The sequence below is a fragment of the Calonectris borealis genome, chromosome 14 (genome assembly GCF_964195595.1).
Source record: "Calonectris borealis chromosome 14, bCalBor7.hap1.2, whole genome shotgun sequence".
Classification (NCBI taxonomy): Eukaryota; Metazoa; Chordata; class Aves; order Procellariiformes; family Procellariidae; genus Calonectris; species Calonectris borealis.
In genome coordinates this window covers 5,299,667-5,326,640 of record NC_134325.1, presented here as the reverse complement: position 1 = coordinate 5,326,640, position 26,974 = coordinate 5,299,667, and the positions used below count along the sequence as shown (strand labels likewise).

General features: G+C 38.9%; 2 protein-coding genes across 5 annotated transcripts in view; one reads left to right on the top strand and one right to left on the bottom strand.

The window, feature by feature from the left end:
• The window catches only part of TSG101 (tumor susceptibility 101), a 65,784-nt gene that overhangs the window by 34,653 nt on the left and 4,157 nt on the right, over positions 1–26,974 (bottom strand). For 2 of the 4 annotated variants that reach the window (XR_012675724.1, XR_012675725.1), the window contains exons 3-11: positions 25,096–25,161; positions 24,342–24,505; positions 22,853–22,979; positions 20,201–20,267; positions 18,385–18,479; positions 12,291–12,493; positions 10,701–10,940; positions 8,155–9,521; positions 1,567–7,963 (exon numbers count right to left, since the gene is read on the bottom strand). Coding sequence is in view for 1 of the 4 variants with exons in the window: in XM_075163078.1 (XP_075019179.1) it covers positions 9,432–9,521; positions 10,701–10,940; positions 12,291–12,493; positions 18,385–18,476; positions 20,201–20,267; positions 22,853–22,979; positions 24,342–24,505; positions 25,096–25,161 (1,049 nt within the window). In the remaining 3 variants the exon portion in view is untranslated. Of the gene's footprint in view, positions 1–1,566; positions 7,964–8,154; positions 9,522–10,700; positions 10,941–12,290; positions 12,494–18,384; positions 18,480–20,200; positions 20,268–22,852; positions 22,980–24,341; positions 24,506–25,095; positions 25,162–26,974 lie in introns of those variants that run through there. The other 2 variants (XR_012675726.1, XM_075163078.1) reach the window with 2 other exon arrangements.
• LOC142088105 (L-lactate dehydrogenase A chain) lies at positions 2,445–7,530 on the top strand. The gene is made up of 7 exons (XM_075163079.1): positions 2,445–2,573; positions 3,320–3,437; positions 4,190–4,363; positions 4,818–4,991; positions 5,850–5,967; positions 6,402–6,525; positions 6,709–7,530. The coding sequence occupies exons 1-7, from the start codon at positions 2,448–2,450 to the stop codon at positions 6,871–6,873; spliced, it is 999 nt and encodes a 332-aa protein (XP_075019180.1). The 5' UTR covers positions 2,445–2,447; the 3' UTR covers positions 6,874–7,530.

Genomic DNA, 26,974 nt, shown 5'->3' with positions numbered 1-26,974 from the left:
ATTAGAAGCAGGTTTCTAGCCACCAGACAAGAGGCTCCATCCGGAACTACGGCCATAAACCCAGACGGCTTGTGCCGGCGATGAGGAGGAGCTCAGGGCTGGCGGCGGTGCTGGCCATCGGCTCCCCGGAGGGGGCACTGCTCGGGCGGCAAACGGGGTCAGGAGCACCTTTAATTCCCCTTAACTCTCCAGAGCCGGCACCGTTTGCTGCTCCGTGTACTGCCTGTGCACGCACTGGGCATCCTCCTTGCCCCTGGGAGCTAACGTTTTAAATCACTTTCACCCATCCCGGTTAATAACAGAAGGAAGGAAATCTCCCCCGACGACACGAACACGACTCCCCGTGCCAGGACGGCGCGACGCGGAGCCGCAGCGAGGCCAGCCCGGCAGCCTCCGCCTCAGGCTTGAGACGGGCCCCTCGAAGGGCTGAGCTTCTCCTCGCCCGCCTCAGCTTCCCTCACGGTGCCACCGTTACGGGCCGAACGTTCCAGCGCGGCCGTTAACGGGCCGAACGTTACCGCCCGCCTCAGCTTCCCTCACGGTGCCGACCGTTACGGGCCGAACGTTCCAGCGCGGCCGTTAACGGGCCGAACGTTACCGCCCGCCTCAGTCTTCCCTCACAGTGCCGACCATTACGGGGCGAATGTCACCATCCGCCTCGCCTCGCCTCCCCGCCCCTTCCCTGCTCCCACACCGCCACAACTTCCCCCTCCTCTCCACCCCGACGTGTCGGCGGGCACGTCTCCACCGTCGCGGCCCGCCCGCCGCACGTCAGCCGCCCGGCCCCTACTTAAGGCGGTGGCCGCCTCCTCACCCCGCCGATACAGCCGTTGCCGCGCTTGGTTGAGGACGCTCGGTAGGTGCGATCGCCTTCGCGGGGTGGGGGCGGGAAGGAAGGAAGGGGGGATGCGGGCGCCGCTGGCCGCCAGCCCCGGGGGGGGACTCGGTCGAGCAGGCGGCGCCGAGCGGTCCGCTCGGCGCCGCCTGCTCGACCGCGTTCCCCCGGCCGAGGAGCTGCCGGCCGCAGCCCTGGACTTCAGCCCGGCGGCCTTGCGCAACCGGCGGGATTTCCACCCACGCCCTCCTTGAGACTGCTGTGCGCTGCATTGCAACACCCCCCCTCCATCCGCCCCCCCGTTTAAGCCTGCGTGAATTAATTTGCTTCTCCTAATCGGCGGGAAAGATGCGTGTGGCCCCAGGGACCTGCCTGTTGGGAAGGGTGCTGGGAGTGATCCTGCAAAAGGGCTGCGTTTGAAATAGAGCATTAGCAGAGCACCTCGGCTACTGGCTCTCCCCTAATCTGCTTCTTTCAGGGGAGGGGCGCTCTAAAAATAAACGTTTTGAGTACCGAGTGTAACTGAGAAATGCTTGAGCCGGTGCTCCTCACCAGCCCTGCGCATTAACGTTCTTACAGTGCAAAGGGAGAACTTGGCACATGGAGCGTGCGCTGTACGCTTCGGGAGATTTATGCAAATGAAAACTGGCGTATCTTGGTTAACTTTTCCTAAATATGGGCACCGCTGGCTTTCTGTCCCTCCTCCTCCCCGCCCCAAACTCACTCCTTACCTGCTCTGCTAAGGCTGCCTGGGCTTTCCTGCTTTGAACGAGTTGCCGCCTGTTCAGCACTAACTGTGAGAATTTCGATGTGTCTCTACTCGCATCCACCTGCGAGCCTGCCCCTGCCTCGGGCTCTTCAGGCAAGGCAGAAGCTGTGCTGCTGCCAGTGCAGGACCACCTGGGAAAGCATGGAGTCAGCTTCTGCAGGGACCCTGGGGTGAAAGCATGATACTCCATCATCATTGTGGCATTTCAGTACACCTGTGGCTGTCAGATTAGAACCTGTATAAGCAGGCTGCCATGCAGCTGGTAGCTAAAAAAAAAAAAATTGGGGGGGGAGAGCTGGTAACACCAGACTCTAAACATTTTCATTCAAAACGATGCGGTTTCACTTTAAAACAAATCCATAAAGTTGACTTTGAGGATCACATTGTGCTTAAAAAGGGCTTGCGTAAGTGTACAACTTCCGCTCTGGAAAGGCTTCAGGGCACAGAGTACCAGTTTTTCAGGGCAGTAGAATGGAGATTGCCAGACCATGCTGTGCTAAAGTACTAAGATGGCTTCCTTTACCTAAATGTAATATGGATGATCATTTAGAACATTCTGCTAATGCTGCTGGAGTGCCACCCAGCTGTATAATCAATGGTTCTCAGGCTGTATTTGAGGGAAAGCTATAGCGAGCTTAAACAGTGCATTGTCATCAATAATTGTGTTTTTAATCATTTTGCTGCATACAGGCAGTACTACCAGATGTTTTAGGCATGTGATTTATATGCCTTTTCTTATCATCCTGGAATAAAGTCCATCTTGCTTGATACAAATATTCTAGTGTCAGTAAAAGCTCCAAAGCCTGGAGAAATAATCAGTTGCTTTCCTTGCAGCAGTGCACCATGTCTCTCAAGGATCAGCTCATCCACACTGTCCACAAACAGGAGCAGAGTCATGCCCACAATAAGATCAGCGTGGTTGGTGTGGGTGCGGTTGGAATGGCCTGTGCTATCAGCATCCTGATGAAGGTAAGTGTCAAGCTTGGGATGAAGCAGCACAGTTGTGACCACCTGAGGCCTAAAAGAGGGGCAAAAAGTAATCTCCTTTTATTGGACTAATTGGGCTAGCACACAAGATGAACTTTTGGTTGTCCATTCTTTCTTTGGGCCTGAAACGAAGCAGAAATCTTCAAGCTATTGACAGAGAACAAATAGCTGTAGTTCTTGTAAACCAATTTTATCCCAGTATCAGACAGAACGTGCTGTATGTATCATTTTGACTTAAGAGCTGCATTTACCTTTGAACGACTTCCAGAATCCTTTCTAAGAACTGAGGTGTCATTTTTGTCTGAAGCAGAGTGTGTCATGGAATACTTCTTTGCAGTGTGGACTGGAAAAAATGGTCCTACACACTCTGAATGACTTGTCTTGTCCATTGTATTATTATATTGAAAATTCTGTGTTTAACATCAGGCTTGCTTTTCTTAACTGTAAAATAGGTTGTTTATGAACAGCTATTAAATTATTCTTCATCACTGTCATGCTAAATTGTACAACTATTCCACACAGAATGTGGATATAAAAAGTACAAAACAAACTCAATAAAGTGGATATCCCAGGAGACTAATTAGTACTCTGCTTGGGAACAAATAAAGTGATACAGATGAGCAAAATTGCTTAAATAGATCACTGCTTTTAAAAGAACCGTAACTTCACAGTTGGGTAGTTTGCTCAAAGGGGCACTAAACTTACTATTTAATCTTGGTCTCTTGTAGGACTTAGCTGATGAGCTTGCCCTTGTTGATGTTGTGGAGGACAAGCTCAGAGGAGAGATGCTAGATCTCCAGCATGGCAGCCTCTTCCTTAGAACACCAAAGATTGTCTCTGGCAAAGGCAAGTAGTTGGCTCTAATATGCTCGTTATTTCCAAATGGAGATAGCCACTTCAGATCTCAAACTGGTCATCCAAGTCTAGCACTTAGCCTGTCATCCTAATTGTTAGGAGGAAAGCTCGCTTCATTTCTGCTCAGCTGACATTCAGTTTCATAGACCTTGTTAAGGCTGGTCCAACTAGGAACCCTCTGTTCTAGAGTTCATCACTCACTACAGAAAGATGAATTTCTTAAGTACTCCTGCACCTTTGAGAATTTTATTTCACAGCCAGTTAGCCCCTGAATGTGTTACTGCTTACTTCTTGGCCATAAACGTCTGACAGCTTTAAGTTTAGTGGCAACCTGATTAGGGCAAATGCTAGCCATCTCATACCTTAGTTAATGTGCAGCTCCAGTGTCCACAGGTAGTAGGTTATGAGAGCAGAGCCTTCTTCCTCTTCTACACAGCACTTGCACTGGATGCCACCCCGACAGCTACCCCATACCCATCAGTGCCTGAGAAGTATGTGATTCCACTGCCCAATTCTACATGTTATGATTTTGACATGCCCTTAAGGGTGCCACCTGTGGCAATGAACCACAGTCTTAAAACTTAACTCTCTGGAGAAGCAAAGTCTAGGGTAACCATTACCAGGAGAATTTCAGCACCCTCAAACTTGAGAATTTTGGCTATCAATACTAAAAGGAACTGAGAACTCCTGTTCTGAACCATGTGTAGAATGAGGTCATGTTTGACACAGCCTTTTGTCTGCAGATTACAGTGTGACTGCACACTCCAAGCTGGTCATTGTCACTGCTGGTGCCCGTCAGCAAGAAGGAGAGAGCCGCCTTAATTTGGTCCAGCGCAACGTGAATATCTTCAAATTCATCATTCCCAATGTTGTTAAATACAGTCCTGACTGCAAGCTGCTTATTGTCTCAAACCCAGGTTTGTCTTATATTGCCTTAACAAGAGGATTTGGCTTAGAACAGTGTTTTCTTCAGTAAGGTGGCATTAGCATACTAATGTGACCAAGTATAGGCTTTTAGAAAAGGCTTATGCCACATAACAAGAAGCGTCTTCCCTTTCCATGCTCAGCAAGCTGGTCGTCTGAGAAATAAACCAAGTTGCCTCCAACTTGGGTCTTCAGTTGCCTTTTAAGTGACCTTTAGCATAGGACACAGTAAGGGGCACTGACAATTGCACGCTTAGCATAAACAGCCTCTCAATTAAAACAGTCATTATGTTAGCCCACTGCAGGGCCTGGTGATGGGCATTACTTTATGCTCTATTCCACATAACTAGCGTGCAGAGAAAATCCTTACAGATGAATGGAAGATGTCATCCTAGTTACCAAACTGCTTATGAGTGGCACTTTTTATCCTCCCTGTTCTCCTAACAGTGGATATTTTGACCTATGTGGCCTGGAAGATCAGTGGCTTTCCTAAACACCGTGTTATTGGTAGTGGCTGCAATCTGGACTCTGCCCGTTTCCGCCACCTCATGGGAGAAAGACTGGGCATCCATCCTCTGAGCTGCCATGGATGGATTGTTGGAGAGCATGGAGATTCCAGTGGTAAGGGTGAAATCTGGCTGGCGTTACACAGCACTTTTTCTGATAGTTTGTTTGCAAGAAACATCTCCAAAAAGCTACAGCAAAATGTTGCTCAAAAACCTTTGCACTGCAGCACCTTAAGAATGCAAGTCCTGCTCTAAGTCTTCTGCTGCATAGAGTAACCCTCTATATAGATCTTACAAATATAGATGATCTATATTTGACCTGAGTTACTCTGCTTGGAAAAGATCTTACTGTAACCTGAGGAGGCTAAAAATTTCTAGGCTAAGTTGTTCCCATAACTCTCCAAAAAAAACCAAACTGAAAAAGCAAGAGGGTAAAGTTCTCTGCAAGGGACTCACAAAGATCTGCACTAGACCTACTGGTAGTCACTCAGTTGTCTTTACTGGCACCTCCTGATTACTTCAAGAACTATATATAGGAATTGAAGTGCAGAGGCAAGCCTAGAGGACAGGAAAAAAAGCAACTCCCTCCTTGCTTAACCTGTACTTTAGCAGCACCAGAGCAGTACTGTCTGCTTCCTGACACTCAGGACTCATTTGGAATAAATTCTTATTTTGAGAAACCTTTGCAAAATACAGAGTTACTGTCATTTTAGTTCATGTTGCCCAAGTGTTTTGCTTTAATAAAGGTATATTCAAATGTTGTGACATGTATAAAGAAAGATGTTTATATGTTCCTAGGTTCTCAGCCTGCAGTTTAGATTGGCCTTATAGGTCATACTATATTTAAAGTCATATCTAAATCATAGTGGTGTGTGTTGCAGATTAATCCAACTGGATCTTATGTTAACTGTTAATTTGAGGAGGACAAAACTAAGTTTTCTAGTGAGATAATTAATCTATGTGCAACTCTCAGTACCTGTCTGGAGTGGAGTGAATGTTGCTGGCGTCTCCCTGAAGGCTCTTCATCCAGACTTGGGAACTGATGCAGACAAGGAACACTGGAAGGAGGTCCATAAGCAGGTGGTGGAAAGGTAAATACTGATTGATTTTTTTTTTTCCAACACAAGAACAAATGATGAAGAGCTATCGTACCTCTGAACTGTAGTATCCATATCTGGTTTCATAAATACTATAGTAGCCCAAAACAAATGTCAAGATGCAGGCATAATAGTACTTGAAATAATATTTTAAGGAGTAATGTAGATTTGGCAGAGTTAATTTTTCATGGTTAGTGGACTTTAAATTAGGGAAGTGTATTAACTTCCAAGTTTCCAGTATAAATGTGGGGAATAGTGTAAAATGCAAATAGAATGCTTCACTGCTGAGTTCATTTCAGTCCTGTCAGCAAACCAGTGAAGCTTCTGATGTCTCCAAGTTGATTAAGGCACCTCCAAAAGCCCTTCTTACAAACTTTAAATATTTCAGTTGATGGTACTTGTTCTTTAATGAGTAACTTTCTCTGCAGTGCCTATGAGGTCATCAAACTGAAGGGGTACACATCATGGGCTATTGGCCTTTCTGTGGCAGATCTAGCTGAAACTATTATGAAGAATTTGAGAAGAGTGCACCCAATCTCTACAGTTGTTAAGGTGAGCAGCCCCTTTTTGCTAACTTTTGTCTTACTGAGAACTAAAAACCTTGGGACTTCTGAAGAACAGTGATAACTTTCTAGTTTAATTTCAACTAAATTTAGTTGAGTTTTCCTGATAGCATATTCTACAAAATATAGACATACACGAATTCTAGCCTAACTATCCTTACCTATTTTTCAGGGCATGCATGGAATAAAAGAAGATGTCTTCCTAAGTGTTCCTTGTGTACTGGGCAATACTGGCATCACTGATGTAGTGAAGATGATCCTAAAACCCGAGGAAGAGGACAAATTAAGGAAGAGTGCAGATACACTCTGGGGAATCCAGAAGGAACTACAGTTTTAAGTCTGCCTAAGCAATTCACTCTCTGCAGTTTAATGGGTTTAGTGGTTTGTCTTACGTTGCACTTTCCAAGTAGGTCAAATCTTTCAATGTATGTATCTCAATTAGAACACACAAAAAGCTCAAATCTGAACAAATGAGTTTCCTGAAGATAGCATTAGGAAACTGTTTGAGGGTTTTCCCTGTTCAGACACTCATGTTCTTTGCCAGAGCTAGATAATCTAGTTAGTCTTGTACAGTGAAGTGGTGTGACAGAAATCCAGCATTCAAAGCAGCGCTGCCTAGAATACCCTTTGCCTTTTCCTCATCTTGTTTAACGTTGGCTCCGAACAATATGTAACTAATTATTAACACAATGTGAAACCAAAGACTATTTTCTTGCAGTTAAAGGATTGTCAAGCCAATTGACCAACCTTCTCTGCCAGCTGAATAGCTTAAATATTTCACTGTTGTAGGTCCAAATGTATTTTCCTAACACTGCTTTGGAATTTTTGTGTGTACTTTTTTTTTTGAGAACCTTGTTTTTGTGTACTATATCAGCCTAGTTGTAAGTTTGTCTCCTGAGCATGTTGAAAAAATGTTAAGGTTTCTGTATGCAACAAGACAATGATTGTTCAACTGTAGTACCAGCTCCAACACCAAATAAACCACAAACTGTTATTTGTTGCCTTTTTTTCCTTTATAAGGCTTTGTCTCCAAAATGCAGCTCCACTTGCACCCATCTAAATCAAGTAATTCTATTTCTTCAGTCACACTAACTGAAACCTCCCCTGTGTAGTAATGTTACGCGTGCAGCTACTCTGTTGTAGGCTCCAGATACATATGTGGTGAACTTTCTAACAGCTGCAAGGTAGGAATGAAAAAACAGTAACAAAAGTATTTAAATACTCAGGAGTTAAACTTGATTCCCATCTTAATGCAAAGAAACAGGCTCTATCGACATTATGTTAGGGGAGTGGAAAAACAATGCAACAAGTACCTGTACACACAAAAATGCATGTAGGAAGAAATCTCTCCACATCAAGTACTTGACATCCATAAAAAGTCAACTTGCTGCCAAGCACAGAAAAGCATCTCCTCTGGAATAGCAGCCCTGCATAGAAAGCGTGACCAAAGTTACTCCTCAAAGCCCACAGTAAGTTAGATAAGGAAGAATTAACCATCTTCTCTATCATTAATATTTTCAAACAATATACCTCACTACAGTGAAGAGGGAAAGACCTTATTCTTAGCTTTTTCTAACATTAGGACACAGCATGTAGCTTAAGAATGGAAATGGATCACCTGATTAAGTCCAGGGTAAATTTTTAATATGGACTGCAGCTGGTGATACTTCTCAGGACAAAGTATTTCAGAATAAGCTGAAAGTGCTCGTGCAGCAACTTCAGTAACAAAGGAAAAGCCGTAGCTACTGTACCGCTTTCTCTTACATCTACGTGACCAAAATAGCACCTGGAAAGAGAGCACATACCAAGTGTTTTATGCAGATGACAGGAAGATGGCATGAAGCCATTTTCAAAGCTTTCAGAAGATCACATGAAGTCTCACCCAGCTTTTTAATATGAACTCCCATCTCTTCAGATCAAATGGTAACATGAAAAGCTTTAAGACAAAGGCTCAGTTTTGAGCCACGCTGATTACTGCGCTGAAACCAAGAAACTTTGGTTTTCAAGCTAGCTTTGCTGAGGCAGCCTCCAAAAGCAAATGGAGGAGGATGGCAGCATGCTGCTGAGAGGCGACAAGAGCAGCACCGTGAATCCCCACAGCACTCCAAGCTGGGAGATGCTCTGTACAACGTACCCTCTTTTGCAGACAGTGCAGTGTTTAACCACCAGGCTTGCCGATACGAGCCCTGTCCCAGCTAACACAGCCAGAACCCATGCTTCCTGTAGCATTCGGGTGTGTAGCGTTTTCTGCCTGGCAGGTAGTGCAACACCGAATGTAGCAGCCTTTCTTTTTCCTAGCATTTTCTAGTGGAAAAATGCAATATACATCAAGGCTTCTTAAGGCACCATAAGGTATATTCCGCTATGGCCATGATCTGATGGTAGAATAGGCAAGTCAATATAATGGTTACTAAGCTCATTTCAAGAAAACAATCTGTGGATGTCAACAGCTAGGTCAAACAGCAGGGCCTTGAAATCTTGAGTTTCCAGCTTTCATTGGTCATAACAAAGGTTAGTTACACTGAAACGTGAATTTTTCCAGTTTGGGACACTGAAACGTCTTCCAACTCTCAGAAGTAAAGTCAAAGTATGGTTAAGCTGACATGCATAAGCCAGGCCTGTTTGTAAAGAAAGCGCATCGTACACAGTTCTGTAGAGGAAGAAAATATGCAACAAGTTTTATTCAGCGTAAGTCCACCAGCACAAAGATTACAGGAGATAGAAAGTGCATTAATAAAAGCTAGTCTTTACCAAAAAGAAAATATATTATTGATTCAAAATATCTTACACTTGAATGATGTAATAACTTATTCTGGGCACCTACTGATTAAGAGAAGTATCAAGAGAATGGCTGCTTCATAAGGAAATCTAACTTCCCAGTTAAACTCTGAGAACTTAGTAGAGATCACTGAGTCCCGCAGTCTTCCTTGCTTTCTGCATTAACGCCCTCAGCTGGAACTGCTTGCGAGACAGAAGACGTACATGCTGCAGAAAGAAAGATACAAACAGCTGGCTATTGGGAAAGTTTTGATACAATCTTAATTATATTGCAATACAAATTTTCGAAGCATGACACATTCCGTGACCCAAAAAGGATGTTAGTTTTTTGGAAACACTAAATGCATTAGTCTACTAAATGGCATTTTCTTGGCTTAAAATGACTTGCAGATGGCTACCAAATGCAATCGCTATACTGTATTTTTTGTGATTTTAATTATTAACTCTGCACATATTCTTATCAAGGAGAAAAATGGTAATATGTACTCCAAGGTGAAGTCAGACTAATGCACTTCCCATGGGGCAGAGAACAGTTCTTTTAACAGTAGATAAACAGAACTAGCAAGCTACATAACAAGGAAATAATGTCTCTACGTAGTGCATTGTACACTGGATATTAAAAGCAAAGCTTAAGTGGTTAACTTGGGGGAAACCTCAACCGTTAGAAAAAGGAAGAAGTGGTAACTCTTGTTACCCAGTGGCCCCAGTACAGACTATTAACACTTCTGCACACTAATCTTTCCAGATCCAATGGCAACATTAATTACTCTGGCATATACACTTTGTGTAGTACTATTCCACGTTAAAAAGTGTTTTTAAATCTTCTCAAAATAACAACAGATCTGTTTTTATTTCATGTGCCATCACCATGCACATAAGTTCAAAATAAAGGAAGGTTATTAGATCAGACATTATGAAAACTTTCAGCATTAAGGACAGCAAAGAAAGAGAACAAACTGTCTAAGAAGGTCTCTGCTAGAGACTCAAAACTAGCTGGCTTTTTTTTTTTCCCTATGACTTTAACACTCCACTAGCTGCCTCAGCAGAGGCATCCATAGACTGCAAGTGAAAAGCTGTCCAAATACTCCAATCACCCTTAAAGTTAGTTTCTCCAGAATTAGGATGCAAGCCCAACGGAAAGCTTACGTTGACACTGTTGCACCCACCTAATGATAAATGACTTCATATCTATAATGCTTTTAAAATTGGTCTTTTATCTTAATTCTGGAATTTCCTCTTTTAAAACATTTCAGTATATAAGTACTCATATTCTTACAGGATCCTCTTCAGTGAAGAAATCACTAACATTCATAGGCTGAACAAGAGAGTTCAAAGCATTTAAACACATTTAAAATGCACATCTTAAAAACATCCCAAGAAACTTACCTTTAAGAAGACATCTAGATCTATCACTCCACGTCTCAATGCTTCCCCAAGATAGAAGATGGTGTCTTCAATTGCATTTTCCTCTGCATATAAGTTCAGGATCTGCTTGTAAAGCGGTGCCGTAGGAATAATAACTTCATCTATGTCATTATTTTCTGACTGATTTTCCATTTTCTCTAAGGCAGAACTGAGCTCCTCATCCTTCTTCTTGAGAAGTTCAATGTTCTTGTCAACTTCAGCCTAAAAACAATTAAGATGTTTGTTTATTTATTTCTTAAGTCTCAAGAGCTGAATGTCTTCTTGTGATACAACTGTCAAGATGAAAGATTTTTAGACATGCCAGTTGATTCTCTACTTCTCTATTCATCTCTATTACAATTTTTACAAATGAAAGAACTACTGATCTATAGATTTCAGACTCTTTCATTTTAAGAAAGTAAAGGCTGTTTTAGATAATGTCAATCCATTACCAACTTATAACTGTAGAGAAGGCACGCTAACAGTCTTAAAGTATTTTGAAGGTGCCACGTAAGGAAAAATAACCATTTAAACTAGCTGAAGATAATAAAAGCAAAGCCAAAATAATTCTTTTCTTTGGAAATGTGTCTTTTGGAGTAAGCTCCTATGCACGTTTGCTGAGCATGGATCACACAAACACTTAACTGTATTGACGGGAAACAAAATATGCTGGCTTTACCCACAAACGGTAACTATAATTTAACTCATCTGTATGAGAAGTACCTCCTTTTGCTACTTTTGAATTTGCCTCCTGATATTTTTGATGTCCAACAGCTAACACACTGGAGGAGACTATACACCACTGTGTTTTTCCTCATATCACTCAAAGCCATACAGACCACCGTACATATTCCACTTTCTGTCCCCACTGCCTTTTTCCAGACTGAAGTCCTAGCTTAGTCACGTCTTATATGGAAGCTGTCCGATACACTGGATCATCCTTCTTGCCTTTGCATCAAACATCTGCAGTTCTATTACGTCCTTTCCAAGACAGGAAAGACTAGAATTACACACTACATTTAAAGTGGGCACATCTTGCTCCCGAGCAGTAACACAAGGAGCAGATGGACTAAGCAGATGTCAGGCCTCAATGAAAAACTGCAGGAATTTCTGAGCATACTGAGTAGGAGAGACTCTTATCTGAGAAAGGAAAAGTCTGCAGGTTATACAAGGAGGCTGTGACCAAAATCAGTGTCTCTGCACTAAGACGCTGAAATGTTCTCCAGTGCTGCTGTTACACATTATCATCCAGAAACTGAGACACAATTATGAAATAATCTCACATCACTGATATCTTTCATAGGGAGGATGGAGAAAAACAACACTGTTCCTCCGCTACTGAACAATGACATTTGTAAGATACATGCAGGACAATGCATCTTATGGTCACCGCTACTTCTGACTTGCTTCAGTCTGAACAAATGCACCTCAATTTGGAGAGAGAATATATATTTAAACAGCAATACACCGGAAGCTTTGATATTTTTATCATGCTTAATAATGAATTAATTACATGTTTCTGTTCATTACCGGGAATGCTCAGATACAGAGCAGTGTTTCATCTTAGCTTACCACTTCTTGATCCAGGCGAGTTACCATCTCTTCCAGTTTCTGGTGTCCTTTCTTCAGGTCCTCTTCTGTCCGTTTCAAGGCATTGAGTTCAGCTTGTGCACGATCCATTTCTTCTTTCATCCGCCATCTCAGTTTATCACTGACTGCTGAAATAAGGGAAGCTCGAATGGTATCTTCACTGATAGTTCCATCTCTACTGGGTCCTGCACAAGAAAATTTGCAAGCATAAAATTAACTCTGTTCTGCACTAGCTTCAGTATAAAGCCAGTTTGAAAAAAAAGTGGCTAACTTGCTGTATGTACTTTAGCAATATGAGACAGTAAAACAAACTGTTTTCCACAATAATTTTCAGAAGCAGTGAAGAGACCACAGTGAGATAAAACACATTAAGATGTACACAAGTAAATTTAAGAGTACACATCCATTCATTCACTTTACTATTCCATATCCACAATCTTCCTTTAATGTAAAAATGGGCTGGCCGTTTCCCCTGAAGTCTACAAATGTTGTTAGTCCGAGTCTTTAAAACAAGAATACATTTCTGGTAAACTCTATAGGAATTAATGGATACATGTATTCAACCACAATTAATGTAACAGCTGGCTTGAGACAGTGAATCTGTCCATAGATACTCTACCTTCAGGCTTGCCAACTACTGTTTGTTTGGGTTTTTTTTAAGATTAATAAAAATGGATGAATACTAAGCTAACAAAAACAATTTCAATGAAAAAGATCTTAACTGCTGCCCTTTTATATTTATGAAGATCTAACAGCAGCCTCTGTTTAAGTGACAAATTGCTGGACAGTATCAAGTGATTAAAAAGCTACAATATGATCTAGTCTTTCCAACTGGTTTCACAACTATCGTCATTCAGCCATCCTAGGGCAGGTATGGGAGGGCAGTGCAACAATCAGCATTAATACAGAACATTTGTTATTGAGGTAATCCTACTTTAACCAGCAACATTTATTAAAAGATTATAAAGCTGAGAGAGAAATGCTAATCAGTCGTATTAGCATATGGTTTATAGATATGTTCTAGCAGATTACAATCAGATGGCAGTCTTCTAGGTACTTGTTCAGTGTAACACTGGGCCTACCACTTCTTTTTTTAAACTTCTGCAGAATGGTACTGCAAGTGGAGCGGGGTGGGGTGGGGAGCATGGTTTATAAAATTAGGTAATGGCACCCATGAAGAACCTCTAAAAATTCTCTCTGGATAAAATACTTCTTTAATGTTAGTTGAATAAAGAGTATTAGTCAAGCATACAGAGATTCTGTGGAATCCGTTACACAATTTGATTCTAACAAAAGCAAGCATAGCTATTTTAGGTAAGACAAAGCTGATGACATACAGTTTGACTGCAGGTGTACTAATTTGCCAGTTTCACTTGGTCCATCGTGCCCAGAAACTCAGGGTAGTGATAGTGAAAGTAGTAGTGAAAGTGAAAGCAGTAGTGAAACAAACTACTAATTTTGTTCTAGTATTATGTAACTACCTTCTGTAAATAATCGATGTTACAGTTAAACAGTAACAGAGGCTGCTATGTAACTGAGTTACAACTACTGAGGTTACTACTTTTTTTGAATGTTTTGATAGGTACAACTTGTAATTTCAGTTTATTAAATCACATTTTGATGCAGCAATACCAGGAAATATAATAGAAGAAAATAAATTCTCTAATATATTTCATTAGTCCCTCTCCCTCTGAAATACTAGAGGCTTTCACATTTAAGCCTGAATACTACTATTGCTTTTGCAAATCAGCCTTTCAATGAGATTATCTAATTTCAAGAGTCTGTCACTAACACCTTTTTAAATAGAAAGGTAAGTCCTTTACGTCTGTCTCAGGAAGTGTTGTGTATCTGCAAACCAGGAAACGCAGATTGCTCTAGAGAATGTAAAGTGGCTACTGGTTGCAGAATTGTATCCGTATTTATCACAAACCACTTCAATCACTCTTCTGTGAGAAAAACTGGAGTGTCGCAGTTTCCCCATGCTTGTGCCTCACACCTTTTAGATCAGTGAAATTTCAATTGGATTGTGACATCTACTAATAAAGCAAGAATTATAGCCTGTTTTGTGCCCAAACTTTCCAACTTTTATGGATGAAATGTAGAGAGATTTGAAGTAGTGTAACTGGAAAGAAAATTTGCAAAAAGCAATTTTACCAGAGTATCTTTTATCTAGAGACACAGTTATTAAAACCCTGAAGTTGTTACGGCATTACGTACATCATATTTCCCGGTACCCTAGATCTCAAATAATTCCAAAGTGAAAAAATATTCAGCAAGGCTCTCGTGAATCTTACATAGCTAAAGACAAAACCATTAGTGTATCTTTTGTTTTTCCTTCCCAAAGGTTCAGAAAAGTGTCTCAAGTCAGCTGAAACCCAATCAACCTCTTGACCTTTCTTAATAACCACAGGCCCTCAGAAGAAGCGAAAGCAAACAAGGAAATCAAACCATATATTAATTTTGCCATTTAAACACAGTAGTTCAAAGATTGGTATTTTTAGAGTAAATTCCACTAAGATAAACAGTGATAAATAGGTTTTTGAATACGTTATTGATAGTACTCAATAACTAAACTACTATTAGCCAGAAATAATTTTACAATACTTACTTACAAAATTATTTACAATAATTTTACTACACTTATTCAGGAAAAGGGTGGGCTGTTTAGTGAAATTTCAGCTTTACAGTGTTCTTTGGGTAGGTTGGATATCTTCCCGGTAATCAGCAACAATCCAGAACACAGTTTAAAAATCTAAACTCTGCCTTCAGAAACAAGCATCTGAATGGAAAAATTAACAATTTTCTGTTAGGGTCTCATCATAATTTAAAAAAAGAAAAAAATTCTATTTGGAGTGTCTGTTGGTATTGTTATCCTAACAAATGCAAACTGTTGTTGACAAGACTGCACACCTCAGAATCCTTAAAACATCCAGAGGATTTTTTGGACTTCTGCTGCTAACAGAACAAGGCTGCATAAATTCATCTCTCTTCCCTATGCCTTTTACTCTATTCCTGTTCACAAAACGTACACCAAGCCATATCTGGAAAAATAAAGCTATGCAAACGAGGTGAAAGGAACTACGGGAAGATGCACATCATGCTTACTAATCCACCAAATTCTTCTAAAATTAAGAGAACACCAGATTTTGACAATTACTAATGTGAGCACTTTACTTACATACGAATTGCACCAGAATATGTGTAATTTTTTAAAAATAAGCTATTTATTATTGGAAAAAAAAAGAGATTGAATTATTAATCAACTGGTGCAAAGACACCCTTATGAAAGTATAGATGTCCCAACACTTGATCCGATTTAAAGTTCTGGCTTAAGCAATTCACCCTGTTGCCAGTCAACAAGATAATTTTCAATATTTGATTAACTATCTGTTAGAATCAGCAGCAGAAGCTGGCAAATGGCACCATACACACAAACCCAGGAATTCATCATTGCTGCTTCTTATGAAAAGGAGAAAGGAACAGTACTTTCTACACTGAGAAGTAAAACTTAAACCAAGTCAGTCAAACTACCTGGGACAAAGAGTTTATTCACTGTTTAGGACTTCCTGTTTAAGGCAGACAATTGTAAATATACATGTTCCAAATCAAAACAAAAAGGTCCGATTTCACTTCAAGAATAGCATTAGCGTGATTTCAGTTACTGTTTACTTTACATAATGAATTATTCTCTAACACAAAGTCAGAACCAGCCATCAATTCTACTTTTTTTTTTCCCGTAATACCTCACACTCTGGGAGATTTTATACAAGGCTCACTTTAACAGTAAAGTAGGACAGAGAAAAAAAAAAATCACAATACACTTAACACAATGAAAGTTCATATAGACGTGCCAACAGATAGAAAAGAGGTCTTTGAACATATAACGGATCATTTTAATACAGCTCAATTGGATTTTATGTATCTTCTTAAAGAGCATGAACCCTTAGCGTTTTCTGTCACTTCCATAATTAGCCCAGCTTGGGGAAGACTTTATGGCACATAGCCGTTAAATCCACAGAGCACTGAAACCTTTAACCTTTTCCAGGCAGAGTCTGGTTTCAGAAGTGACCTTACAGAATCACCAAACTAGCAACTGCATCAGAAAGGTAATTAATGGCAGATGATTGAAACAGAAAGAAAAAGCCTGAAGGACTATTTGAAAAACCAGCTATTATTAAAAACTTAAGCTACTCTGAATGAGTATTTTCATTCAATTCAAACTAAGCTCACTATAGAAAACACCCTACCGCCACCCACACAAAACTCTAAAGTTGTAGCACGTGATATGCTCCTTAATAAACTATCACAATAAACCATAGCTAAACAACCTGTATAGGAAATAAACATTTGCAGTTGAAAGAAACAAAACAATACTGTACTGTAAAAAAACCAAACAGTACTGTAAAAACAGTGGAAGATTAAAGAGACATGTTTGCACTTCATTTGGCACAAGAGATAAACCATGTATAACAGGTGTATGACTTTTACCTAGCTGCATCAAATGAATCAGTCTAATGTTAAATTGCCACTACAAAATCTGGCATTACAACATGGAATCAGACTCAGGACTTGAAGAGCCTTCTGTGATATTTGGCAGATATTCCACCTCTGTTCATCGTCACCGGGGATGAAAATGAGGGAAAGAAATGAAATAGGACATATCTGTATTTTAAATTAACTCTCTACTACATAAAAGCAAAACTGAATCTGTTTGAGAAAGACGACGCAGAAAGCCGATGTTCCCTAGGAAGGTTCTTATCACCTCCCTATAGGAGAGCCAGTGGAAAACATCAACTCCCAAGGACCCAACCCAGGCCCCAACACCGAGTACTGTTTGAGCTACTTAAGTGGGACAGCGGCTTTCTTGCAGTGTGTGCGGTAGACGCACGTCACCTCAGAGTGGAGATGACCACTGAAATGGCCAACAACTTTCAGAAAAGACTCTTCTAATCCAGAAGGCTGAAAGAACGTGGACACAAAGGATGGGATCAGGCACAAGAAGAATACAACATACAATTCATTGTTGTTTCCAAATCCTGTAATAACAGATCAACTCCTCAAATATTTTAAGAGTAAAGTAGAAGCATCTATCTTCCTTTGCCAAGCTGTGAACTTGATTTGTCCCCATTTGTGTGAATGAAAATTTCGAAATACACACAGTTCTGGAGGGAAGTGTGAGTATAAGTAACTGGGAGTTCACACATTACACGAAGAACCTATGGATGCACTTTTAAATTATGGTGCAAGAGACTACAAATGATTGATACTCTGAACAAGGTCACAAAGGAGTCTACGTCCTTATATATAACTACTCCAAAAGGACTATCACCCAGTTGGAAGGTTACTGCACCAACTTCCTACTTAACTAGATGACCTTTCTCACTGGTTCCCAATCTGTTACACATACACTAAAAGTGAGGTGCAGAGCTGAAACCAAGCTAGTGTGTTTTGCCAGCACAGGGCCACAGAGCAGCAGACTGGGAAAAGATACACATTAATACCCTAGATCTTGCTGCTGACCGGAAGAAAGAAGGAAGTAACAAGTAGTAACCATTAAGAAGCAACAGTGAAGACGCTGGAGAAGAAACTCAGTAAAAATGAAGCTCATTCCAAACGCAATGGAAACCTCTGTTTTAGATAGCTACGACTTTTGGAGTAAAGAAAGTATAAATAAATAGTAAATAAAGTGAGTCCAGTAGATGATTAAATGAGAATGAAAGCATTTCTATAAACCACGACCACAAACAGAGCAATGCAGACAAGCAAAAGCCACCTACAGTTAAAGGGTGAGAAAAAAAACTTAAGGTAGTTACATGCAGTGTTCTTCAGAATATTCATAGAGCACACACAATGCATTGCACAAACCCAGGAATTTATCAAGTTTCTGACTGAATAAAATAGAAAGCGAAGGACATAAAATGTATTTTATTCTTCCTTTGAATAACCTTTTTAATTGAAGATCAATACTTTGGAAGGTCAGATTACGAACAATACACTCCTTTTTCCATTTTCTTTCTTTACATATCAGTTACAGAGGGAAGCTTCACTTTGGAGAAATCCTTTCAAAGCTACTCACCAACAGTAGTCACAGGAGGCTGAGAAGGGTAGTACTGAACACTAGTGGTTGCTGGAAATGGAACACCACCCGGATAAGAATAGTTTGGGTAGCTGCTTTGACAAAGAAAGATATACTAATATTATGTAACTATTTGTAAAATATCATCCATGTATATTATCTTTATGTCACCATGTTAAACATTTGTTTACATAATAAAATGTTTAAACTGCAGGCCAAGTTATACTTTTTCTCTTTTCTTGTTCACATTAACATCTTTCACAAGTTATATTTCTGGTATGATTTAAGAAGATACCATTTTATCTGAAACCCTATCTAGTAATTGCCTGGTCTCAAGCATTTGGATTATTCTAAATTCTCTTCAATCTCTTAATCTTGCCATGCAATTTCTAACTTGCCAAACAAAACCCCAGAAGTATCCAAAAGAAATTATGCTAGCTACAAACTCACAACAGCAATTTCAATTTAATAATTTCTAATATGAGAATGGTTAACAAGATGACTGCTGAACCGCTTCATGTAAATCTAAAAATGTTGTGCAAAATAAGGTTGCAAGATGAAACTCCTTCAGAAATTCTCAGCCCTGTTCTGAAGGATGAAGGAAAGCAAAAATATTCATTTGTTCACTGAAACAACTGCGAGATGACACATTAACGTGACAGTCTACAATACCTTTCTAAAATACATTTACCATCAACTGAAACAAGGACTCAAATTAGTCAGTACTAGACTGACAAACACCTGCATACAGCAGAGTATTAACCATGACTATTAGTAAACAAAATGGTCCAAGAAAACATGTAAAATATAAAATAAGCATATTTTGTGCCTCTCCAGGTAATTACAAATTTATAGTTCTTAAAACCTTCCTATTCATTCGTAAATTTTATTATTTTAAAAATAGTTCTTCTATTTTTCATTTTTGTACAAACGTTAAGAGCACTTTAAAGAAACGTATTTAGGAGGAAAAAACTTGCCATGAGAACTTATCAAAATTGCCATTTTTCACTTCTTAAAACATAACACTCCACCTTCCTAATGCTTACAGGGTTTTAAATTTTTTTTTTTTTTAATCAAAATGTTATATACTACAGCAACTCCTCAGATGCTCCTAAGACAAAATCAGGACATAGGATATTAATAATAAAAAGAATTAATTATTATGTGAAAAAATATAGGTACACACTAGGAGGCAGCAATCAGCATCTTACTATTTGCTAAGACAGAACTGCAAGTCTTCTGGAAAAGCTTTATTCTAAACTATTATATTATATACTTGAAGAAAAAGTCTTGTTTTATATTAATAGAAAGCTTTTAAAATCAGATTGTGCCCTTCAAATTTTCTTAGAGTGCTCTGAATTAAGTCCACATTTATGCTGGAGTCAAGGTTTGTATTAATCCAGCAATTGTTTTGTTCAATGTTTTGAGTTGCTAATTACCCGAAACAATACTAACAACGCTAATAAAAAAACCCCAATTTGTAGGGATAAATTTCCTTCTGTACCATGTAAACATATCAACCTTATAAAAACTAATCCAATATACGAGTGAAGCAAGGTAACACCTGGGAGCTAGGTAGTAATTTTCAAAATATATTTATCACCCAAGTATATTGTATTTGAAGCAAGCAACACTAAGAAAGCTAAACCTTTCTCAAACTTTCCTTTGGATATTGACAAGAATTCAGTCCTCACTTTTAAAAAAAACTGCTAATATGATAATTATACAACAATATACCATAAGAAAATACAATTAAGACCAGATACTATTCAGTGAAACCGTTATGTAAATGATGATGGTTTAAAGGGGTTCTTACCTCGGGTTTGGAGTGCTTCCTGCTGGATAGGTAGATATTCCACCTGGAATGCCAGGCACATAGGAAGCTAAATAAAACAATGATTTTGTATATTTTTACTTTTCAGAAGTTTAATATATATCAAGATCACGCTAGTGAGATGTACTTATGCTGCAGTTAGATGCTTTTCAAAATATTATCGAACAATGAATACAGTATAACACAATGAAACGAGTAAGAGAAGTCATTCTATTCCCAAAAACCCTCAATAACGTGTACCCTGCTTCCTCTTAACACCATCACTTCTCCCAACACTCCCAGATGTTTCCCATGCTGCTCTTGTGCAGCTCGGCAGAGATACCTGCAGATGTTTGTTGGGAGCTGTCTCTGGGCCAACCGACCAAGGCAGCTGCTTCCCCTCAAAACACGTGAAGGACTAAACTGCAGTGGACCCTCCCTCCATGTATTGACCAGTTGGAATTTCCACACATGCAAATTTTGCACTTCTGAAGATTCTACCTCTACCTATCGACTTCGGTTAAAATATTTTCAAGAGTATTTTGTTTGGAGGGAGAGTATCAGAACTGTAACTGAAGTCAATTACACATTCCTTAGAACATGGCTAGAATACTTTCACTGCATATTTTTTTTTCTTAATCACGACTTTAAACTAACCACTGCATGGATGAAAATGGGTATCGATTTAAAAATCCACAATGAGTAGTTACACTGAGTAAAATGTGGATACATAAGAAAAAGTATCTGCAGCTAGGGAACTCAAAAAAATGGCATGTTATTAAAGATGACACACCTGAAGAGCTATCTCCATTTTTTTTATATAACAGCTGAAAAAAGAAAATAACCTTCCCAATGTAGTCACTGTTCTCTACTCACTAAATAATGAGTATCATTTAAGTACGTTCAGAGCAGCTAGACTTCACAACAGCTGATTAGCTGTTTAACAATCCAGTCATGTTCTTATCCAGTAATTTCTACCATTTAGAAGTTATACTTTAAAAAATTTTTAATCAGCACATATAAACGTCTAAGGATTTAACAGTCCTAGCAATTTTAAGTTTCTTCTTGGAAATTTGACAATTCTATTATAAAAATTATGGCTTGAATATATTTATTCCACGTTTCTAGTAATTTTAGGAATATTACATCAAATGGCTTTTTTTTTTAAAGAGCCGAGCTATTTTCATCCTTGAATGCTTTCAAATCATTCAATTTTTTAAAAAGGGCTTCATTTCTTCTTAAACAGTGTATCTAGAACTTTAAAAAAACCCAAACCTAAATGCCTGTAAAATAAGGAAAAACTGACTACAGTAGTAAAAATAAGTAGCTATTAACAATGTGAAAATCCTGAAACATTTCCACTAAAATTACTTCAGCTACGCTAGCACTGCATGACTACAAGAGTAATCAAGTGTGTTTCAATTGATGGTCCTTCCTTAAAGCACAATACAGGTCACAGCCTCTACTAAAACTATACTTGTACTGACACCCACTGTTCTTGGAAAATCAGAATAGTAGAATCACCAATGCTCTTACAGGTAGGGTAGCACTGGACAAGCTAAAAAGTCCCAAACACTTACCTTTAGCCAGCTATCTCTAATGGTCCCATTTACGTTTGCTACCCCTTTTCTCACGTGTTAAGAACCTAAGACCTTGTTAAAAATGGTTTCCGCTGGAAATTGTAATGAACAGTACTTCAGCTTTTCCGATGTAACACTATGATCTGATGAAAGCTGTATCCCAATAGAAAACAGACACAGCCTTAAAAATACAGCAAAAATATATGACCCCGAATACAGCTACTCTACCATTAAATTAATGTAGAACTGTTATAATATCCTTAAACAATCTGCAGCTAATTTGCTCCCCCTCCCCTCCTGCTACAGTCTTTGGCTTGAGTAGGTCTATTCAACTGTGTTTTTTTCCCCACCCAATGCAGAGTCTCCTTTTGGAAGAATTTCTAGGATTTTCTGTTTCCTACTTCCCCTTTTTCCCCCACCCACCTATCCCCAAGTCTTTAAAATAACATGCCTCCAGAAGTTTAAATAAACAAAAGACTTTAAAAAGTCTCGAGAATTTTTGCAAGAAAATAAGAATGAGTTCTAAGTCAGAGTACCAAATCAACACAGAAGAATGAAAAATCACAAGGCAGGCTTTTTTCATATTCAGCCAGCAATTATTAAAAAATAAAAAAAAAAACGCAAACAGAAGTGTTGACATAGAAAACACAAGCAGTATGCTTTCACTTATGAAATCAATGGTTGCAGGACACTTAACAGATGGACTTGTATTACCAGAACAAAAAAATTTAAGATACAAAGACAGTTATCTGACTAATCTCTTTTTAAAGTTATCTCTGAATGTTGACAGGTTACTGGTTGTTTTGAGGGGCTTGGGATGTGTGTGTGTTTTGTTGTTCTTTTTTTTAAATACAAACTTGATTTTTCCCTCCCTTCCAAAAGTCAAAAAACCACGCACATTCTTCCAACGAAGTTCAAAAAGGTCAAGTACAGCACAGGTGAACTCATTAGCCAGCAACATAGAAAGTCATTCTAGAGTAGAATACATGATTTGTTGACAAACTGTGCAGAGCAACATTACGCTTTGGAATATTAATATGAGTATTTGTAGAAATTAGTAGCCATGAGCACTTACTAGTTGGTGGGCCTGTTGCCTGATATGGTGGGTAGCTTGATGAAGTGGTAGGCCGCGAAAAGACTGGAGGTTCCTCACCAAACACAACAATCATGACCTGAATCAGTTCTAGCAAGTCTGACTGGGGCTGTGAGGGTAAACAAATCACAAGTTCTTGATTTCATTAACAGACCATTTAACTGACTATAATAACAAAACAGTACCAATCCCTCAGCTCTCAAAAGCCATCCTTTTATTTGTGGGTTTTTTAATATTTATAGAGATATATCTATGTGCATATTTAACTTCCCTTATGGATTTCTTTACAGATCCCAAACCCAGCCAGCTGGTGTCCAAAATGGTATACCAAAATACAGCTGCAGTAGTGTTTACACTCAGAATAAACCGGGTAATACACGGTTCCATATCAACTGCAGGGCAATAAATGACTGAAGATGACTGTGCAATGATGGATTATAATAATTTTTTAAAACTTAAATCCATTCTCCAACATGAAAAAAGTACAGATCACTAAGTTTTCAGACATTTCAATTTCATACAGCATATAGTGTTTGCTCAGGTTTGGAATGGCTCAAGAGAAAAAATATTCTAACTCACTACGGAGTGGCACAAACCTCCTTTAGATATAGCTAAACTAGGCTTCTTAGTTTATAACTACATTTAATATAGGCATGATTTCATTTCCCCAAAATAAGGACAAGCATCATGAATGCAGCACCAGATTAAATATCCTATTTCCAAATTTTCTTAGCTCTATAATTCACTTACTTATTTTTACCAACCTCTCAAACTGAATGAATTCTGTATCACCTGTGTCTTAGATGATCCTCTTGCTCGTGCAAGACCTACATCCTGATCTGGGCAGTCATTTTCCACTATTACCATGCAAGTGCTGAACTACCGGCCACGCTTAATAAATTTATTCCTGTTAATCACTTTTTACATTACAGAACTATGCATCTTGTACCATTCTTCTGACCTTTTCAGCACAGTTTATCTCCTTTACAAGTCCATGCTTTGGTCAAAACTTTTATGAGGCCTGCACTGCTCAATGCCTGTATTTATTGGTAAAGCAAATATATCCACATACTCAAAGCTCTAGCAATGTCTACATAAAGAAGTCCAAGTGCTCATACAAGTCCATTTTAGTCACAGGGATTAATTTCAGCCCAGAGATGTTTCACAGAATTTATAATTTCCCTTCTGTACATATTCTTATCTCACAGATCTCACATCAGTGTCCTGCCAGGGAAGGACGCCTATGCTGCACTGTTTAATCAGGCAAACTATAATTAAAGATGCAATTAACCAGGCAACAGAATGCAACATCCTGAACTTTAAGACATTACAAATAATAAGCAGTTGTTTTCATTAAAAAATGGTTTAAGATCTTAAACAAAAAGGATTATGGTTTTTGTTAAAAATGATACCACTACCTAAAGGAATTCAGAACTGAGCAATCTGAGGATTTCAAGTTTCCTATACTTACATATTTCCACTCATGCAAATAAGGAAGGTATATCTTTCCATTCGCATCAACGTGCCTCCCAGTTTTTATTGTCATAGAGCTAGTGGGTTTAACAAAACAAATTGGGGGGTTGAAAGGATAGGTGTCCAGCAGCCACAAGCAAATTGGGATATTGTATGTGTTACCTAGAAGAGATATTTGAAAGATTTTAAAAGTTACTCCAACGCTTTAACTGTCCTCTAGTATGCAGGTTTATAAAAAACTCCTAAACCCAGTAAATTCAACTGCACAGAGTCAGAAGTCAAAGCCGAAATCTACTAATAACATTCAACAAAGAGCTCACAATATGGCTATGAACTGAACATTTTTCAGAACAATTTAACTTTGATTTACAATTATCATTTACCACTAATACTTTATCTCATTTGTTCTACAATGCAACTTCACTAGACCCTAATCTGAATCATTGTTAGTTGCTGCAATAAATGGTTTGCAACCCTCATTCAATTGAGAAGCCTGAAAAATGTGCAGTACTGAAAGAAATGTTACAGAGCTGAACAAGCAATGACTGAACAAGCAATGCTCAACATCAAAATTTTATTCCAGAGCAGAAATAGGGAACAATTTCTTTAAAACATTATACTTCGGACAAGTAAAGGATTTCAAGAAAACAGTGATCACCGAAGTAGTGAAGTTGAACCAGGACAAATCTAAATAGTTTTTCATGTAATTTGGGAAAATAATGGTGGTGATGATAAGAATAATAAATGCATACCTCTGTAAGGCACAGGAATGGTTCCACTAAGGCTCATCAACTCCCTAGATGAACCATCATTAAAAACTGAAAGGGAACAAACAGTGTTTTTAAAACAAACATATTTGCTACATTAATCTCTGTTCAGGTTAGACCCCATCTATTTATTACCATAAGTTTTCAGATGTTACACATATATAAACTCAGCTTGAAAGGTTCTGCTCTTGCACATTTATGGACTAGCAAATGATTGTCTACTGTCAGGTAACTTGTTATGAGTAACATATTTCTGAGAAATGAATGACTAATTATTGTCAAACTACCTTCACTGCAAATAAAACTGTTTCCTCATTCAGAGGCCAAGTAAAACATGTTGGAACCATACAAACTGCAAACCACACAAATTGCTGCAAAGATAATCTGAACTCAAACTTAATTTAAAAAACAACTGTCATTTTAGAATTACAAAGAATTCTTTACGCTTTCTCCAAACTAACAGGTCAGCAAGAATACTGAAAATTACAGGGGCCGTAGGCATTTTTTACATAATCAGTAAAGGTAATTTAACCAAACAATAATATACTGAAGAGGAAGAAATGCGTAGCACTTGACTCACTGCCACATCTTAGTCTGAGTTCACAAACTGCACAGGAACCCTGACCTCAATTTACTGAGTTGCTGTATTTAGTCTTCCCATCCTTTCAATCCAATGGATTATTCTTGCCTGAATAAATCAACTTCTGCTAATAAAGCTTTTATTTTCCTAATTTCACCTGAAAGTTTCTAGTCATACTTCAAATGTAGCTTATCATGTACAATTCTTTTGGTGCTAATGTTCTGCAAAGGCAGGTAGAACACGTTGGGACTTAAATGGGGGTATATATTTCATTATTAATATAAACTCGAAAATTATCTCAACAGCAATGTTATCATTTTCTTGTTGCCCATTTCACTGCTCCAGATAATATCAATTATCTGTAAGTAGTTCTGTGCTCAGCCTTTCCGAGGCAGCTTAGAAAGAATTAGGTAATACAAATGGGCTTCTAGCTACAGCTCAAAGCTATCTGGAATTCTGATCACTATTGTTATGCAAACTTGCTATTCCCACCGCAGTCCTTTCACTATTGTTTTTGATTCTCCAGTCACCGGATGAATTTTTATTTCTGTGACAGCTGCTGGCTTGCAGCTATTCAAGTTAAAACTAATTTATCTTTTACCTGTCCATGTCCCTTCTTAATACTTCTCAATCCAGATTTAGAATGTAGAAAGCAGAAGACTGTAAGTCTCTGATGATGTATTAGAAATATAAATTAGCTCACAGAGGAATCCCACAGGTGACAGTTAAAAAAAAGCGATCAGAAGGAGGATGACCTCAGCAGCTGTGCTGGCTCACTGTACCTTGTGAAACCATGCCCTCAGCCTCTGGAGCTGACCCTAGATATCATCTTCATTTAACGCACTCAAATTTAGTCAGAGCCTTTAAAATAGCTAACAGTGGTTGTCATCGTTAATTTACATTACAAAACCTCTCAATCAATTTTCTATTTACTTGACTATGTTTTCTTCGTACTCTTAAGGACTGCCACAATTACTTTTAATGAAGTATTTGTTCATTGAGTTACAGTTCTTTCTAAATAGAACTCTAAAAATATCTTTACATGACAGCAAAGCTGAATTCATAAGATACCAGCAATCTCAGGACACCAACTGATATGACATCACTGAGCTATTAACCAAAAGTTAAGCTGTGAAAAATGCAACACTTCTTTGGCAGGTTAGATAGACTCAGCAATACAGAAAGGTTATTTTAGAAAATAACTGTCTGTGTTTCTAAGGAAGTATTGATGTCAAAGATCAAGAAGAGAAACTCAAATTATGTTTTCTAGTTTTCACGTCCTTC

Excerpts from the sequence above, each read along its gene's own strand:
- LOC142088105 (XM_075163079.1), top strand. The coding sequence starts at position 2,448 with ATGTCTCTCAAGGATCAGCTCATCCACACTGTCCACAAACAGGAGCAG. Across the intron at positions 4,364-4,817 it reads GCTTATTGTCTCAAACCCAG|TGGATATTTTGACCTATGTG; the intron begins GTTTGTCTTATA and ends TTCTCCTAACAG. Across the intron at positions 6,526-6,708 it reads CAATCTCTACAGTTGTTAAG|GGCATGCATGGAATAAAAGA; the intron begins GTGAGCAGCCCC and ends CCTATTTTTCAG.